This window comes from Athene cunicularia (assembly GCF_003259725.1).
Source record: "Athene cunicularia isolate RWA chromosome 2 unlocalized genomic scaffold, athCun1 chr2_part1, whole genome shotgun sequence".
In the NCBI taxonomy this organism is placed as follows: domain Eukaryota; kingdom Metazoa; phylum Chordata; class Aves; order Strigiformes; family Strigidae; genus Athene; species Athene cunicularia.
In genome coordinates, this window is record NW_020799095.1 from 542,355 (window position 1) to 559,031 (window position 16,677).

At 38.1% G+C, this 16,677-nt stretch overlaps 1 protein-coding gene across 4 annotated transcripts; it reads right to left on the reverse strand.

The window, feature by feature from the left end:
• Positions 1 to 219: 219 nt before the first annotated feature.
• SEC22C (SEC22 homolog C, vesicle trafficking protein) lies at positions 220 to 16,186 on the reverse strand. Of its 4 annotated transcripts, none has more exons than XM_026842696.1 (9): positions 16,041 to 16,186; positions 14,374 to 14,427; positions 13,893 to 13,963; positions 13,588 to 13,797; positions 11,288 to 11,451; positions 9,297 to 9,479; positions 3,665 to 3,783; positions 3,011 to 3,076; positions 220 to 1,500 (listed from the first exon to the last, which is right to left on the reverse strand). In XM_026842696.1, the coding sequence occupies exons 4-9, from the start codon at positions 13,767 to 13,769 to the stop codon at positions 1,300 to 1,302; spliced, it is 915 nt and encodes a 304-aa protein (XP_026698497.1). In that variant the 5' UTR covers positions 13,770 to 13,797; positions 13,893 to 13,963; positions 14,374 to 14,427; positions 16,041 to 16,186; the 3' UTR covers positions 220 to 1,299. The 4 variants fall into 4 exon arrangements, with proteins under 4 accessions (XP_026698497.1, XP_026698496.1, XP_026698495.1 ...); XM_026842695.1 differs by having other exon boundaries at positions 13,893 to 14,007; XM_026842694.1 differs by lacking the exon at positions 13,893 to 13,963 and having other exon boundaries at positions 16,041 to 16,185.
• Between the last annotated feature and the right edge of the window lie 491 nt (positions 16,187 to 16,677).

Consider the following 16,677-nt stretch of genomic DNA (forward strand, 5'->3'; position numbering starts at 1 on the left):
GCAACCCCTAGAGGTAGAGACTATGTGAGAGGAAAATAAAACTTTGGTGAGACATGTCCAGTGGTAGAAATGCAGCGAAAACAGTTTCCTAAGAAAAAATAAAAGAAAATCTAGGACCATACTTCCACAATAACACACCTACAGTTCTCTACATCTTCTCAGTTTGAATTATTACAACCCTTCAAGGACAGCTGCATCAAAATGCTATGCATTTTTTTTGTACAGACAGCTTAAATATGTTCTAAAATGCACCCCAGTACGTTACATATAAGAACACCCAGTGCAGCAGCAGTTAAGAATTTCAGCTCTTAAATACTATATTCAAAAGTGCACACTAATAAATTCATCCTTGTGTAAGAACTCAACACCATTATCTGAAGGTGTTTTATATAATAAAGAGAACCTGCTCTTGCCTTCCGTTACCGGAGATGGCTTTCTGCACACCAGCTATGTATTTTTTTTAAGAAAAATGAAGGAGTCAGCGGCCTGTCATAAGTAGGATTGGAAGATTTATTATCCCTACAGATCAAGCAAACATGGAGTTACCCTTATACTAAGTGACCTTAACCAAGGAAATAAAGGCCACTTGAGCTGAAAGACTCACTTGGTTTATTTTATGCAGCCCCAAGCGTATTTGCAATTAACCAATGAGCACATACTTAACTACAACGCACTGTTTAGCCAGGAGATATTTATAGTCTTTATGGTTTCTAAAAGAGCCACAGCCTTTTCCTTTCCTTCAAAACCTAGAAAAAAATTACCCTAAGGCTCATCCTAACAATTTTTCCCACTGATATTTAACTCATCTAATTATGGCAACAACTCCTTTACTTAATATTTACCAAGAATCTTAATGCTTAAAAGATTCTATAGACAAAAATGTTACTCACCATTTTATCTTCATTTTACTATACAATTTAAATATTTTCAGAAGCATTGGCAGGGCAAGACATTGACCTGACAAACTTACAAAGCCAGTAAGACAAATGGCAAAACGCTGTCTAGGTGGTATTAGTCAAGGAGTAAAAGCCTGTTTATGGTAAGGAGAACCTCCATCTGTTGACAACACCTGACAAGATCTACCATGCACAATTACCACATGCCATGTTAGATACACCTACATTCTTCACTGTATGTTTGACATGATTACAGTATCCTACTTTATTTCAAGTTGCTCTGAAATATGTTCCTTGCAATAACCCTTGTTGCAAATCTTTAAAAATACTCCAAGCTATTTTTGGCCAGTTTAATAAAAAAAAAAATAATTGTAAAAATAGAGTAGCAAACCTAAAGTCTTTTTCATACTCCGCAGTCAGGCTGTTTCTCCATAAGTTGCCTTGTCAGTATCTGATAAGAAGAAAGAGATGCCACTCCTACGTGAAAGGCTATTTGCCAGAGGTTCCGTAATCCATACAAGTAAACGTTGCATAAACAAACAGAGAAAAAGAGTACAAACGTCTTCACCTTCCTTGCCGAGCTGTAGAAGAGGTACAAGTAACACTACAAAAGGATCAGAGAGGTGGTATTAGCATTCAACTATACACATATTAGCAAGAGACGCAGCTGGGAACTGCTGGCACATGCATGCTGGTTCGATGTGCCTGACATCACAGCTATAACGAAGAAGCTCAAAGCTTCCTTTCAAATCCTATGTTGAAAGTCCTCCAAGAATAGCTGGAGTGGTGGCCTCAATCCAGACTCTACTGTGTAAGCATAGGTATCAAAAGAAGTCGGTCAGCACAACTGGTGTCCCTCCTGCCTGCCTCACCCTGGGTTAAAAAGGAGGCTGAAATTTAAGACAAAAGCTCAGAAGCAGGAAAACAGCAAACCTAAACCTGCTTCTCCTTTATTTGTTCCTGGGATAAGGACTTAATTCTCTAGTCTTGACTTGAGAGGAAGACCATCATTTCTGTTAGCTTTAGCTGGGGTTTTGGGCTCTTTTTAAAAACAGGTGGAACCCACTTGCTAGGCATGTGTGAAGAGCATCACCCCTTAGAGGAGAAAACTAAAAACTCAAAGTGCTGGCAGAAGAGTTTCTTTTTTAACTCCAGCAGTAACAGATCATGCTTTCTCACTTAAGGTCACAGTTTCCAACTGTGCTGATGACATAAGCAGAGATCATCATGTAGAAAGCCCTTCACATCTGAGCTCAAATTATGCACAAGCATTTTGTGAAGATGACTGCTATAAATCAAAAGGGTAAGAGAGAACTATTCTGTATTTAGCTTCTCTAGGTTCAGGTATCAACTGGAAAAAAGCAGTACAGAGCCGTCCTTGTAAAAAATGACTTGCATCAAGTATTTAGATCCAAATGAGTATCTCCATCTTAAATGGTCCCCAAACCATTAGCCAAATGTAACAGTACTAAGCAATGAATACACTGCAGCCGTTACTACTAACCCAACTATCACAGCTTCCTGCAATGACAGGCTAAAAATTGAAGATTTTTCAAACAATATATTGCCCTCAGGTTAAACATTGTGGACCACTGTTTTCAGCATTTAAGAAACCTTTCAAGAAGAACCCATTTGGAGGATGGAGTTCTTATTCTGCATAAGGAGATCAGAGAAAATAAACCATTAAGAAAAAAAAAAGTTAAATCTAAGGATATCAGGACTGACATTTGTCTCAAGAACTAGAAGTAATTTTTAATGTAATTTATAACATTTTCAATAATGTTGCTGTCCTGTATTTGCTTAGGCTTTCAAGGTGGTTATGCAACAAAAGCCCATCATTAGGTCTGCCACTATCAGAAAGACATTGTGTCTATCCCTCTGGGAAACAAACAATCTTTTGGCTAGCACTTATTTATCATGCTCAGCCCCATCTGGCATGTCACAACATGAAAGCACAGAAAAATCTTGCACCTGCAATTTGCTAAGGGTCATATTGCACCTTTGTGCCACTTCACTAAAATCCAAACTGCTCGTCTGCTTAGCTAAAAATTATTTTGCCTTGTATATTACAATATAAAATTAATCAGAAAGCATTTTGTTTAGAGTTAACATACCTGAAAAACACAGGCTAGAAAAGGTAGAAAAAAAGCTATCACATTTCCAATTCCTTCATGGTCCTCCTGTTTGGATTAAAAAAAGTGACAAACAACTACGTCAGCTACAGTTTCTAACAAGTACTGCTTGATATTTTAGAACACTATATTTCATCAAGTATCTCTCAGTTTATGTTGATTTAAACAGCATGTTGTTAAACAGCAAGATCAATATCACTGAACAAGATACCAAGAACTGAGGCTTATGTGACAATTCCTGCTAAATAAAACTGTGCCACCACACAATACTGGTTTTTTTTTCTTTTAAGAAGTTGTTTACAGTTTCACATTTGTTTAATAAAAATTACACAAAAGCATCTGGAACAAAATACAAGAATGGAAAGAAAAAAAAAATTAAAAATCAAGCCAGTCTGGTAAGACTAAAATATTTCTCCAAATGTTAATCTTCCTAGAAAAGAACAAAACACAATGTGCTGCAATATGCAATGAAACACATGAGGTAAGCAATCAATCATACGTTCCCTGGACAAACAAAACACTTCTTGTAGAAAGACGTATGCTCTGCTACAAAGCAGAACAGCCACGCTTAATCTGCTTACCTAAATAACTCTCTCCCTTTGACTCATTTACAGATTTGAATTTAATCTGAGTTACCTGAAATGAATACTCTGCTAGGTGAACTCCTCGAATGAGATTCAAAGCTCCACACATGATGTTCAGAACAAGTGACAGAATCCCCAGGGGAGTCACACGCTGCATTCTGTAAGTAGGTACTAAAAAAAAAAAAAAAACAACAAAAGCACTATTCCTCTGAATCTTTTAGCATGGGTTTTAAACATTTTCTAAACCTTTCATGCTTGCCCCAGAGAAGACCAATTAAGAACAGAAACATATTTTTTTTAATTGCTGTTGCATATACACTGTTCAGTTCTTCAGACATCTAGAAATCAGTACTTTTTCATCAGGTAAAGAAACAGAATTTGTTCTTGAGATATCTGGCGTTAATGTCTTTAATTGTGCACACAGATATTTTTCAATTGTTTATTTCAGCAGATCGGCATACTTAACACCCCTCACAGGTAGGTAGTAAAGCCAGAGGCTTTACACACCCAAAGGTCTGGGAAAGAGCTTAGATTTCTGACACTCATACCAGCAAGACAGCAATTCAGCTCTTCCTTAACTGGTAATTCGGTATTTCTTCCCAGTGAAAGTCTGATATGCAGCAATTTAGTTTCACCTGCACAGTTTCCATACAGCATTTGATGCCCCAATCAAGCAGTTGCCAGAATACAACTGTAGGAGCCAAGGACTGTGATGCTCTGCTGCTAGAACAGTTGTAGGAGCTGTCAGGATGATACTACACAATCACAGAGGAGAAACATCCGTCATAGAACTGCTGCTCTTACCTCTGGGCCTTTCAGACTGACAAAACATGGTCAAAACTGAAGCCCAGGAATTAAACTGGTTGATACAGTTTTTGGACTTTGAACGAGATTTTATAGTGCATTATAATTCCGTCTCCCAACGTGCCTATGTTTCACAGGTAGCGAATTACCTCTTTCCTTTCTCACCTTCTCCACTACTATTATTTAATACCTACACACCCAAATACCATTTCTTCAGGATATTCTGATACATACCTAATTGAGATCAAAGCAATTATTCTCAATTTGTATTTAACTTTGGAATCTGTCACTTCTAATTCAGGCATTTGGTTGTCCAAAAGCTCACCCATTTTTATCCCTAGCTATACTAGCTAGCTCAACAACATACAGCACACCTAGATACTCACCTACATTTGTTGGCATACCCTCCCCAGCCTTGGGTCATAAGTAGAACACTGTTAGCACAGCAATAAGAAGGGTAAATGACAGTTCACATACCAAATTCAGACCCTCTCCTGCACCAACATCCATAAGATACAGGAGAGAATGAGCAAGCCTTTGGCAAGTCTGAGCCAACTCCTGACTGCTGTAGACCAACCATGCAACACAGCAGAGACCATCTCTGACTTCTGTTTCAGTGACAGATGAAACACTGTAACAGCTTAAATATTGCAGTAGTATGTGGTTTAAGACAGGAAAACACTTGTATCTTCTCCTTCAAGAGAGATTCTGATGAATGGAAGTTTCCTGCCAAATTAATATGGGGCTATAAAGTATCTTTTATAAGCATCTATGTAATTAATTTGTCTGGCATGCACTCATACCTCCATAATTTCATCTCCAAAGCAGCTACAAAACCAACTGTATTAATTCTATCTGATATATGACACATTACATGGCATTACTGTGTATCACTGTCATACACAAGTTCATGTAAATGAATGGTGCAAGTGACCCTATCATTCAAAGGCAATTTTGGTTTTTTGCTATGCAGGGAAATTTAAGGTCCAAACAGCACACTGAATAGAAGCTGTACCAGCATGTTTGTTCATTCACTGACCTGAGTATTCACTTTCCTATGATTTTTCATAAATTAAATGATGCTGCAGCTATGTATCTCTCCTGGAAATTTCCTAATCAAGACAACTGTTTCTTCTTCCTCAGTTTCTAAGGTTCACTTAAGAGGCATACAGTGTCTTTCAAACAAAGAAAAATTGCACAAGTGTCATTCAGTGTACAGGATCTTGTAAACTATACATCAATAGTTTCCAGTCCCCAGAGAAGAAAAATGCAAGTCTCAATATTCTGCTGCTGCAAGCTGAAGACCACAGCATGGAATATTACATGAAAGCTACATTTTTTTTTGTCCAGTAGGATGGAAAGAATTGTTATCACAGATGCAGGGGTGATTAAAATATCCAGTTGCTCAGGGTTCATATTCTGTGAAAACTGATCTTTGTTTGCTGTGGATCTTATTTCTGCTGTATCATTCTGAGGTTTAATTCACAAACTAAAATTGCACAGAACAAGCGAGATGGGTACTGCTAGGGAAAAATTATTACACTTCCTCGTGTGAATTCAATCCTATTTTTATAAACAGAATTTCTTACTAGAATTGCTTATTACATTAAATGAGGGAACAAGACAGTACAAGCACTCTTTGTCCAAGAGAGCACAATTTTGCATGAGCACAGTTAAATGCTAATTAGGATTCAAAGTGATTTGACTCTTCGAGCAGAAAAATTGAGCACTTCAGAGTACAAGAATCATACAGAAGATGTTCTGGTGACTGTGGATTACCGAGCACCCAGGAAAAATGCATCTGCAGGTTTGAACATGTACGGAACAATTTTGTGAAATCATCCTCACAAAACGAAGAAACTGAAGCTTCTGCCTCTAAAAGATTTTTCCGCGCAGAGGCCTCTGGCTATTTAACCAGAGCCTGACATGAATGCCTGCACCACACTCCATTCTGTCGCTTCAAGGTATAGTACAAGGGTTTAACAATGAGTCACATACTCAAAGCTCCAGATAAAGACAGCCCCACCAGCAAAAAAAATTACATCAGACTTAAACATTTTAAAATAAAATACTAGGACACAAAAGACAGAGATGTGATACATCCTCAGAAAACAACTCAAAAAGGACTCTGCAAAGGACTTCCTGTGTGCCTACAAAAGACTGAGAGCATTCATCAAGGGGAGCACAATGCTGCATAATTTAACAGCATGCTGACTAGATGAATAGCACAAGTTGTTCTTCTACTTCATAGAGCCAGTTCTGATGTGAAAACTCTCCCTCCTCACAGAAAGCTGCTTCCACTTCACATTTCTTCTGTACACACACCCCACTGTCCTCCGGAGCTTCATCAGCTGTGCCCATATCAAGACACAAGGTGAAGCTTTAGCAACAACAACTGCAGTTGTGTAGATGTTGATCAAGAATACAGTGCTAGTGTCTTTCTAGCAAGAATGGGCTGGGTTGACAAAGGAAGGAACAAACAGAAGAAAGAATTAATAAAAGGAAAAAAAAGCTCGTTTCCATATATACTAACAAGGACAAAACTGCCCTGACTTTTCAGACTCCTTTCACACTAAAATGAAGAACCGGGGCATATGAACACACAGCTCAAAAGAAGACAGGAACCAGCTACAACCTTGTACATGCATTGATTGATCTGTCTTCCCTATAAAATGTGGACAGAATTAAATTCTGCTCTTTTGCAACCATAACACTTCCATGTATGCTCAAGAAGTCTCCTGTATAGCACAGCCATAATATAAATAACATTAATATGGGAACAGACACTATCCACACAGCTAAACTTAGAGCAGCAAAGTTGGATTCAGCCAGTAGGTAACGATGAGAGCAGACAGACATAAGCCAGGAAAGATGACTCCAGCTGAGGAAAACAGATGATCACAAACACGATCCTTAAAATAAAGACAGTACAATCTGTAAGAGTATTTGCATTAGAACACCAGAAATACAAAGCCAGATGGAAAGTAAAAGAAAGCAATTAAGAATATGGGGGAACTGAAAATGTATTTCTGATCTGTGGACACAGACTAGCTTGCAAATGTGAACAGTTTCAGTGCCAGTAAACACTAGTGCAAAGAATTTCTAATCCCTGTCACATCATGAAAATATTTAACTTCAAGCACAGTTATAAGGAGCACTGACAAATCTGACTGGCAAATAGAACGTTTTCAATTCTATTTTTAATTCCTCTTGGCCACTGTCCCTCTACCTTTTAATTTAAAATACCTATGTCAAATTAGATTCCAGCTCATTCATCAGCAACAATAAGACTGAGCAACTGGAACTTAATTTTATTAGTGTTTCATAAGCCAAGAACAAAAAAAAAAAAAAAAAAAAAAAGCTGCATTTAAACCACAGTTGGAAGTGTGGGAAAAGCAAAACAGTGAAAAAAAACGCAAAACACACATTTCCTTAACACATGGTGCCCAGAACAAACACAGGATGGGATGGAGATCCAGTGATTTGAGTTGCCATGGCACCAAGGGGGAATGTGAAGCAAGGTGGAGGCCGCACAGTCCTGTTCTTCCACTTTTCTCAAGGAACATCTGACACCACTATACAGATTTATCTCCCTGCTCTTCCCCTTCTCTCAAGGACTGTTTTGCAGAGCTCTGCAGACCTTACCTCTCATTCTTCCTTTTCTCCCACAAAACCAGCACACACCTTGCACCATGGAACATGCTGTGGTTTTACTCAAGAAATAACGGCTTGACCACAGTCCCACCCACTCACACATACACACTTAGATAAATACTACCCCAAGTTTGTGTCTAACTCGGAGGGACAATAATCCAATACCAAATCGGAGGGACAGACTGATGGGTTTGTGCTCCTCACCCCACCCCAGAAGGGACACCTCTTGGTAAGATTTGGGCCCTTGGCGACATCAAGTGATTACCTGGGAATTAAGTGTGTGTGACTGCAATCATTTTTGTGTGTAGTGTTACAGAGCCAACCTGCAGTTTGTGCATTTATCGTAGGCAATCTCAAAGAATCCATACATGTTGCGTAAGAGTAAACCGTACTATTCATGACCCTGACTGCTTCTCTTGAATGCAACCAGACCTACACCACATGGGCTGTTCATGCATCTGGTGTCAGGCCTATAGTCACGGGCATAATTGGCATAGCTATTCAGAGATAAATCCAGTTGCCCCTAGCCCCTCTAATCTCTGAGGACTAGCTAGAACACAAGGGAATTAATCAAATTAATTCATTACCTTAAATGCAACAACCACCATGCTAATAGAATTAAAATAGGGTCATAGTTTAGTGAGGGACTTGGCAGTGTTAGGTTTATGGTTGGACTCGATCTTAAAGGTCTTTTCCAACCTAAATGATTCTGTGATTTCATTTCATAGAGGAAGTAGGCAGGACTTTGACTATGCAACTGAAACACAGATAAGAAGATACCAGTTTTATAAGTTGAGGTTATTACTTCTAAAAGCAGGTAAAATGTCAGTATTTGTTACAAAAAAGTCTCTTGTCAAGCCTCTATGTGTTGCTTATACAGACATATCCTCTTTCAGAATTTTAGTCAGATGCATTAAATTTTAAAGAATAAAAAAGGAGAAAGCAAAGAGGGAAGAACAACCCAAGATAGACAGTCTGGGAATAAGAGTTTTACCCTCAGCTCATGTTTTTCTCATCTTTTCTTTCCTCAAGGCTGCAGCAACTCACAGCTATAATCTAAAGACTGTATGTTTACTATGATAGAAGGCAGGGGTTTTTGGGGGGGTTTGATACACATGATATATATTTCTCAGTACAAAAGGAACCACTGCTGTTACATGTTCTTCTGTCATTTGCAAAGTTAGGTTCAGGGAGTCTCCTGTCACCTGTGCGTAGTAGTAACTTACCAACCTCCACATGAACGCCTGCATGCCCACCATTAGTCATCCCATTCATCAGCTCTGTATCCTCTAGTTTCAGCTGAACTGGGGGCTGGAACTTCAGCTCCTCCTCAATCTTCTCCCAGCTGGCCTTCATTTGAGAGCTACTCACACAGTTAAAATGGCATTTCACTTTCTGGATAACGTTATCTGAAACAATATAAAAACATGCTTTAATTAGCTCTGCAAAAGTTGAGTGCCTTAGTTAATTATTGATCAAACTATGGCATTCTTTTTTGATTGTTTTTCACTTCTTCCATCATTTCTTTTCCTATTAGTTTCAGGTACAAAATTCCACTGCTGATTAGGGAAAAAAAACCACCTCTCCTAGGTATTTTATATCACACCCACTGCCTTCTGGATATTTTAAATCTCAAAATCCTGCCGAGCAGTGGACTGAAAACAAGCTTTCATATTTCAGGGTAGATATTAACAAGTATCTTAAATTACCTGTGAACAATGAGAAGCAATTCCACAATGTGTTTTAACAATGCCAAGCATTAGTTTTTTTTCCAGCAGAGAGACAAAGTAATTCAATCTATATTTGAGTCATGAAGCAACTCTGTCAGTGATTCCACCAACATCCAAGCCACATATCTACGTACAGATCACCCTGCTGGTTTGACAGGAGTTGCACTGAGACTAAACAGAGATTTTGTCCAAGTATGACTTGCTCACACCTCCAGGGATGAAGTATCTCACTGCGGATACTGCTACTGCCTATTTAATTGTGTAAAGATATTGGCAAATTCAAGCCATTTCAAATGCTTAGGAAGATATAACACAGAAGCATTTATTTTGCTAAGATATCCTGTAGGTAAAATGCATATCTTTAAGATATTGTTACACTAGAAGATTTATATAGGTTGACCACAGCTGCTACTGGGTATGATATATATGTAATAGCTTAAGCACAAGTTTTGAGACCACACAGGCAGACTTCATGTTGTGCTAGAATACACAGTGTCATAAGAATTCCTTACAGTAAAATACAGGATTTTTCAATAAGTCAGCATGCTACAATTATCTGTAACTACCAGGCAAGGCTAAGATCAAGTGCATCTTTGATCCAAATACAGGAAAGGAGGGGAAAAAAAGAAATACCACACAGCAACATCAGGTAGACTCAGTAACAAAACACAGTACAATAGTAAAAATGACCAAAAAAAGAAAAAAGACCATTTTTTCTTTCAAAAAGCCTTGTGTAATTACAAGAGGCTAGAAATTCCCAAATTCCTACTCAAATTAAGAAGTAATTTGGATCTCAGTATAAAATTACATCATGCCTGGAATATGCCCTGAAGGGAATCCACAAAAAATACAAGATGGCTGTATAATATGCTTTCCTTGTGGATTTCTCAATCTTTTAAGCATGAGCTTAACAGTATTACCAAAATCTGGATAGAATTGTGCTAAGCCACTGCAATATCTTATCCTTTCTCAGAAAACAGTTTCTCACTGCAAGGGAATTGTGTTTTTCAGACGTGCCACGTACAGTACAGCAGCTATTACTTAGCAAGAAAACCACTCCTAACAGGTTAAAAAATAAACACTAGGCATGATTCCGAAGTATTACGTGAATCTTTAGTCATGCCAGAAGTAAAGCTGCCCATAATAATATATTCTGTCTCCCTTTTTTCATGTACCCATCTGTCTCCACTTGTCAGATTTTTTAAATTAAGCTAGAAAGTGTTTGAGATGCGGATTTCTTTTCCTTCTGTGCTTGTTTATTAATCGCCACAGCATTTTGTTCATCTAATACAAGGGCTCTCAGGAACTGTAAAACCAGCAATCTAACAGTTTAAGGCAGTTACAGGATCTCCTTTCTCCTACACATGCATGCAAAGGCACACACACAGATTCATTTTTATGATGAGGCTTTGGCCAGGAGACATTGTTTAACATCATAAAAGCAGCCAGACACAGAATTCTTACTATTAGAGAACCAAGTTACAAACCAAATTCAAGAAAAGCATATGGTCTGGAAGCTAAACTAATGCTTGTCGCATCATAGGAAGCAGCGAATTCCCACTGAAGCTCTTCCAGGAAGCAAAACGCCATGATGGTTGAATAATTGCTGGAACAGATTGCCATGCAGGCTATATCCCCAGAAGAAAGGAAACTAAAATAGGAAAAAAAAAAAAAAAGTAACATCAACATAAAAACGTAAAGGAGTCGTGCTGAACATGAGAAGTAAATTGTGCTTTCTGTCAAAATAAAATGTAGAGACTGCAAAAAATATATTGTTTGCACTGCTGTAATAGACCTGCAGCCCCTGTAGATCTAACATTTATTCTTAACTCATGCAGTATGCCTTAGCATACTGAAGATCACAATACAGATTCTATTAAATTGATACATCAGTTCAAACTGAGGACATTACCTTCCCAGGCTGGCTTTAAATCATGTTAATAAGAAAAGAAATGTCCAGAAAATATCATAGGCAAGAAAATTTTTAAAGAAAACACAGTAGCTTTCCACAAACAAAAGTAAAAACAAGTAAGCTTGTTCACAGGAAGCAAGCAGATGTACTCCTTGCTCCCTTCAAATATGACAACTTCATATTAACAGCAAGAGTTATTTTTTAACTTGCACAAACCAAGATATTTAAACACTGTTACCGCTAAGTCATCTGTTACAAACTCATCTTTATTTGTATCAGAAACAGCACAATAAAAATTCTATGGCTAAAGAGATCCCTCTAACACTGAACTCCTACTTAGCAGAAGTATCCACTTACAGATGGCCCCAAACCTTCTAGGAAACTTAACAAGGGATTCATCTGACCAAAATGTAGGCATGTACTTAAGGATAAGAGAAATCACTGTCATCTAGGCTTCATTAAGTAAGATGGAAGTCAGGGCACCTAGTTCAGAAGCCAGCACTCATAACACAGACAGTTAAACTTCCACAATGCCCACCATGCTTACAGATTTGTAATTATCTCTGAAACACGACTGAGGAAATCTTCCCTTACAGGTTAGCCATTTGTTAGCGATATTTCAGTACAAAGCCAAAGTTTTCAAGCTGAACAATTACTCTCCATTTCCTCTCTTTTCTACTATTTATATATTTCATCCGTCTCATACAGAAATTCTTGTGCTTTCTGTTTTATCACATTTTTATTTATTCGTTATACTACATACTTGAGATTTATGGTTTTGATTAGCTCCATTACAGCCTAATTACACTGGGTATTTTCCCTAAATTCCTTCTGTCCCCAGCTCACAGCTGAGGATCAACACCATACCTGTGTAAAACTAACTTTTCCCAGTTGTCAATAATTTACAGTCTTTTTGCTACGTATCTGTTTGCACTCTTCTCACTTCAGAGCCAGATGCGTAGCTACTTCTGTAAAGACTACAGAAGATTAAAAGCAGAAGAATGTGTAAGCATTAAAGGGCATAAATTTGCTCTGAGGGAAAAGGAATTAAAAGGCTAATCTCTGCTTTTCCAATTGATTCAATGTAAGTTCATGTATCTTTTCTCCAATCACTACCCCGAAAAGGGATACTTAGCTTTAGCTCGGAGTCACTTTTTTTACATTTGCCAATCAGAAATGCAATCACAAGCTAAAACTCATTTTTAGAGCTAAACTAAAATCAATAGTAAATGAAAATTCTCATCTCTGAATGAAACCTTAATTTCTTGACAAGCAGATCCTTCTTCAATAAATAAATGCGAAGATTTATAATTCCTCCATACTGGCTATTGTCAGTATGTTTCAGATCTCCTCAAGACACACCCATGAGCCAAGAACTCCTAGAGACTTGAACCCTGCTGGTATTCAGAAAATGGAGTGGGCCATATGTGGGAGGGAGACTGTGAAAGCCAGAATCAGAACTTCAGGGATCTGAGAGAAGGCATCAGCAGGACTTGACCGTCCTTGAAGAAAAGGGTTTGGGACTAAACTAATTCCTAGGCACTAGGATGTCATCTTAGCAGGTATTTGTAGAAGTCTTTAAGATACTCCAATTGCTAGGAGTAACAAGGACTAAGCAGAAAGCATTTGCTACAAAAAAATGACAACTAAAATAAACAATCTTAACATATGCTTACTAAACTGAGTAGGAGCTGTATGTCTCTGGTGCTGAGAAATAAGGTTTCAAAATACTGCTTGAAGGTTACAACCTAGACTGCATTTCAGACTGGAGTTAGGCACTATAGAATACACATAACCTTTAAAGTTTAACTAATCCCCAGGACAATCATTTCAAAAATTAGTCAAAAAGCCAAACAAACAAAAGTAAGGACTTACTGTATGCTGAGGTCACGTCCTTTTGCTGTGCCTCGACTTGGATACTGTGCCAGAATTGAGGATAACACCTTTAATCTCTTTCTGCATTCCAGAAAGTCCTGGTTGAAATGAAAATCTGTGGAGGCTGAGAGGGGAAGTCCATCCCTCACCCGCACCACACAGGCAAAAAAGATCATGGACATTCTCCACTGGAGTACTCATGAGGACAACCTGAAAATGAAATATTAAATTAGATTAATGGATGTGATTTACAATCCAATATGGTAGCCAGAAATATGTCAAGGTAAGAGTTTATTGAACAGCACCTCTTGTAAAACCACTGCCATTGAAAGGCAGTCAAACTGTTCTCAAAGGTCACGGCTGTGGCCATTTTTTGCTTCTCTCAGACAAAAAGGTGAGACAGGGGATTTAATTATCTACCTGAAAAATATCACTATTTTCCTTCCTGCTTTACCTCAAGCATTGGAAATGCTGAGTAAAGTTCTTAAAGGTATTTATGGAAACTGGCTAACTCCCACTGACACACTGCATCTTCACCAGTGTTGCAAATAATTGCATTAGTGTTGCAGTTACCTGATTTTCTAGTATAACACACAAATACAAAAATAAATGTTAGGTTACAGCCTGTCAGGCCCTTTTTGCAGAATCAACTAGGACTAGATATAGAATAAAAGTTGCCCTCTCTTGACTTCTTACCCTTTAACTGGTCACAATCTCCCATGAAAAGTTACTATTGGGATTTACCTGGCACATTCAGAACACAAGAGATCCGTCCTTCAGACATACCTTGAGTATCCAGTGCAAGAAGTTAGAAGATTAACACAGCAGTTCACATAATCTCTGAAAGATAACCATAGTGAACGTTTTAGAAAACTAATGACCTATAAGTATATACATATTTACAATGTAAGATCTCTGGTGCAGTGGGTAAACATATCAAGTTTCTATAGATACCAAGTATCTATAAACAGAAAGTATTTTGTCTAAAGGAAAATAAACAACTTATTTTCTTATCCAGTATATCAATTCCTAGATGCAAGACATTATGAAATGATATGCAAAATACTTCTGATGCCCCAATCATTGCTTGTAAGTTAACCTAGCTTCTTGTAAAACAGCAGTTCTAAATCAGCAGACTTTAACTGATTATCACAAACAAGTCAAGGAAAAAAAAAAACACACAACATTTACTCTGCTTCAGGCAAACTACACAAATGAAGCAAGAAAAAAAAAAAAAATCACACTGTGAACTCCAACTTCTGATAGAGGGAATGACTGCTTTAAACAGCCCTGTATCAAAAAATTCATTATGATGTTCAAAGTTTCTTTGAAACGTGTCACATGATCAAGTGTTTTTCCTGTCTAAGAAGGTAAGAGAGCAAAGCCTCTTCCAGTTTAGGCATTCATAATTCTCTTGCCTGTAGAGCTGTTCTAATGTCTAATAAGGGTTGAGTTTTCACCAAAAGCAACACTAAGTGAGACTTGTTTCTGCACCACAAGAATAATTTTCACAGAACTTGTAGGAACTATCCCTCTGTTAAAGTTGGCTGCAGTTTACCAGCATGTTAAAGCAACCAACAACTGTCAGAGGAACTGACACAAAGCATAACTGCATATAACTTGTTTCCTTAGAAAAGGAAATTAAAACTACAGAAGACTGCACATCGCTTGAAAAGTATTTTGAGCTTTTTAAATGGAAATTAAAGAATTAGATGTTAATTTTTGTCCTCTATCCCTCTCACAGTTCTCCTCCAGTAGTCATTTGAGTTGTAAAATCAAACTAAGCTCACTAACTTCATTTCAGCATGCATCAAGAAGACTTTCAACAATATTCAATGCTGTTACATGTCAACTTGAAACAACACATCAATCTTCAATGTGTGGTGCTAGTAGCCATGAAAGAAACACTGCAGAAAGCTGCTTAAACATAAAAGTGAAATGAAAACAAAAAAGAAAATTGCCAACTTGGAAATATTAACCTTAACACAGTCAACTTCCAAGTACAGTTGCTCAGAACAGCTCAGTTTTATGGTCAATGATTGGTAATGCTGATGAATTACATGGGAATACAACAGAAGATTGGCAAGGAGGACTGTAAACACGCTCATGCCAAAACCCATGTATATCACACTAAATGTTGTTTAGCTTTGTGTGCTTGACAGGTAGAATTGTCTGCACTTATATAACTCTATGAGAGACTCAGAGGCATCTTATCAAACATCCTTGAGATTCCTGCCCTGCTGTGGGAAAGATCAAAGCACAATGGAAAAGTACACCTGTGAAAATCCCTGATATATATGGGTAAAAGCAGCAGGCCCAAGATCTTTCCTTTCTTCTCCTTTCCTGACTAGCAAGGACCAAGCTCTGTGGCATCTGCATCCCCACTTGCATGCCTCTGCCTAGGTGTTGCTGTGGAGGTATCTCAGGTTGCAAGATAATGAGAATAAACTTACTCTTTACGTCTCATCCGTGGTCTTATGGTTGTTCCTGTGTCCTGCCTGTGCCGATTCACACAAAGTGCAACTCCACAATATCCCACCTGACAAACTCTGCAGAAGCAATACATTGAACACTCTCATTTACCTTTCAAAAACAGCCAGAAGACCAGTAAAATAGAAAGGCACCAATCTTAGAAACCAGACATTTTCTAAAATGTATCCAGCCTGTGAAATGATTCAACTCATTATGCCACTAACAGCAATTAATCAACTGCACATATACAGTTTTCCAAGACATACAAATCTTCATGCTTCAGGGTATAAGGCTTTTACTAAATATCAGCTGCCCATCAGAGAAATTCTCTGTTCTCCTGTGAAAGATCTAGTATCAGTCACCAGCAGGCAGACTTCCCAGTTAAGTGCCAGACTTCCCTGGAGAAATGAGTCAATGCTCCTTCCTTGAAGAATACACCTGCTGTATCATTCTATCAGACTCCAGCCCACCCACCTACTCTGGCACTGCACCTCAAGGAGGCTTCGGGGTTTATTTTTCCTTTTTCACCAGTTGATTGTTATATGCACATCAGAAGGTGTTTTGTGCCTGTGGCAAATACTAGTTACTAATGTCACTTCCCTTCAAAGTTTAATTACT

Coding starts and splice junctions, on each gene's coding strand:
- SEC22C (XM_026842696.1), bottom strand. CDS start 13,769: ATGTCCATGATCTTTTTTGCCTGTGTGGTGCGGGTGAGGGATGGACTT. Junction 9,480..11,287: donor ATATGCTTTTCTTGAATTTG/GTTTGTAACTTG, acceptor ATATTGTTTCAG/ATAACGTTATCCAGAAAGTG. Junction 3,784..9,296: donor AGGCGTTCATGTGGAGGTTG/GTAAGTTACTAC, acceptor TTTTTTTTTTAG/TACCTACTTACAGAATGCAG.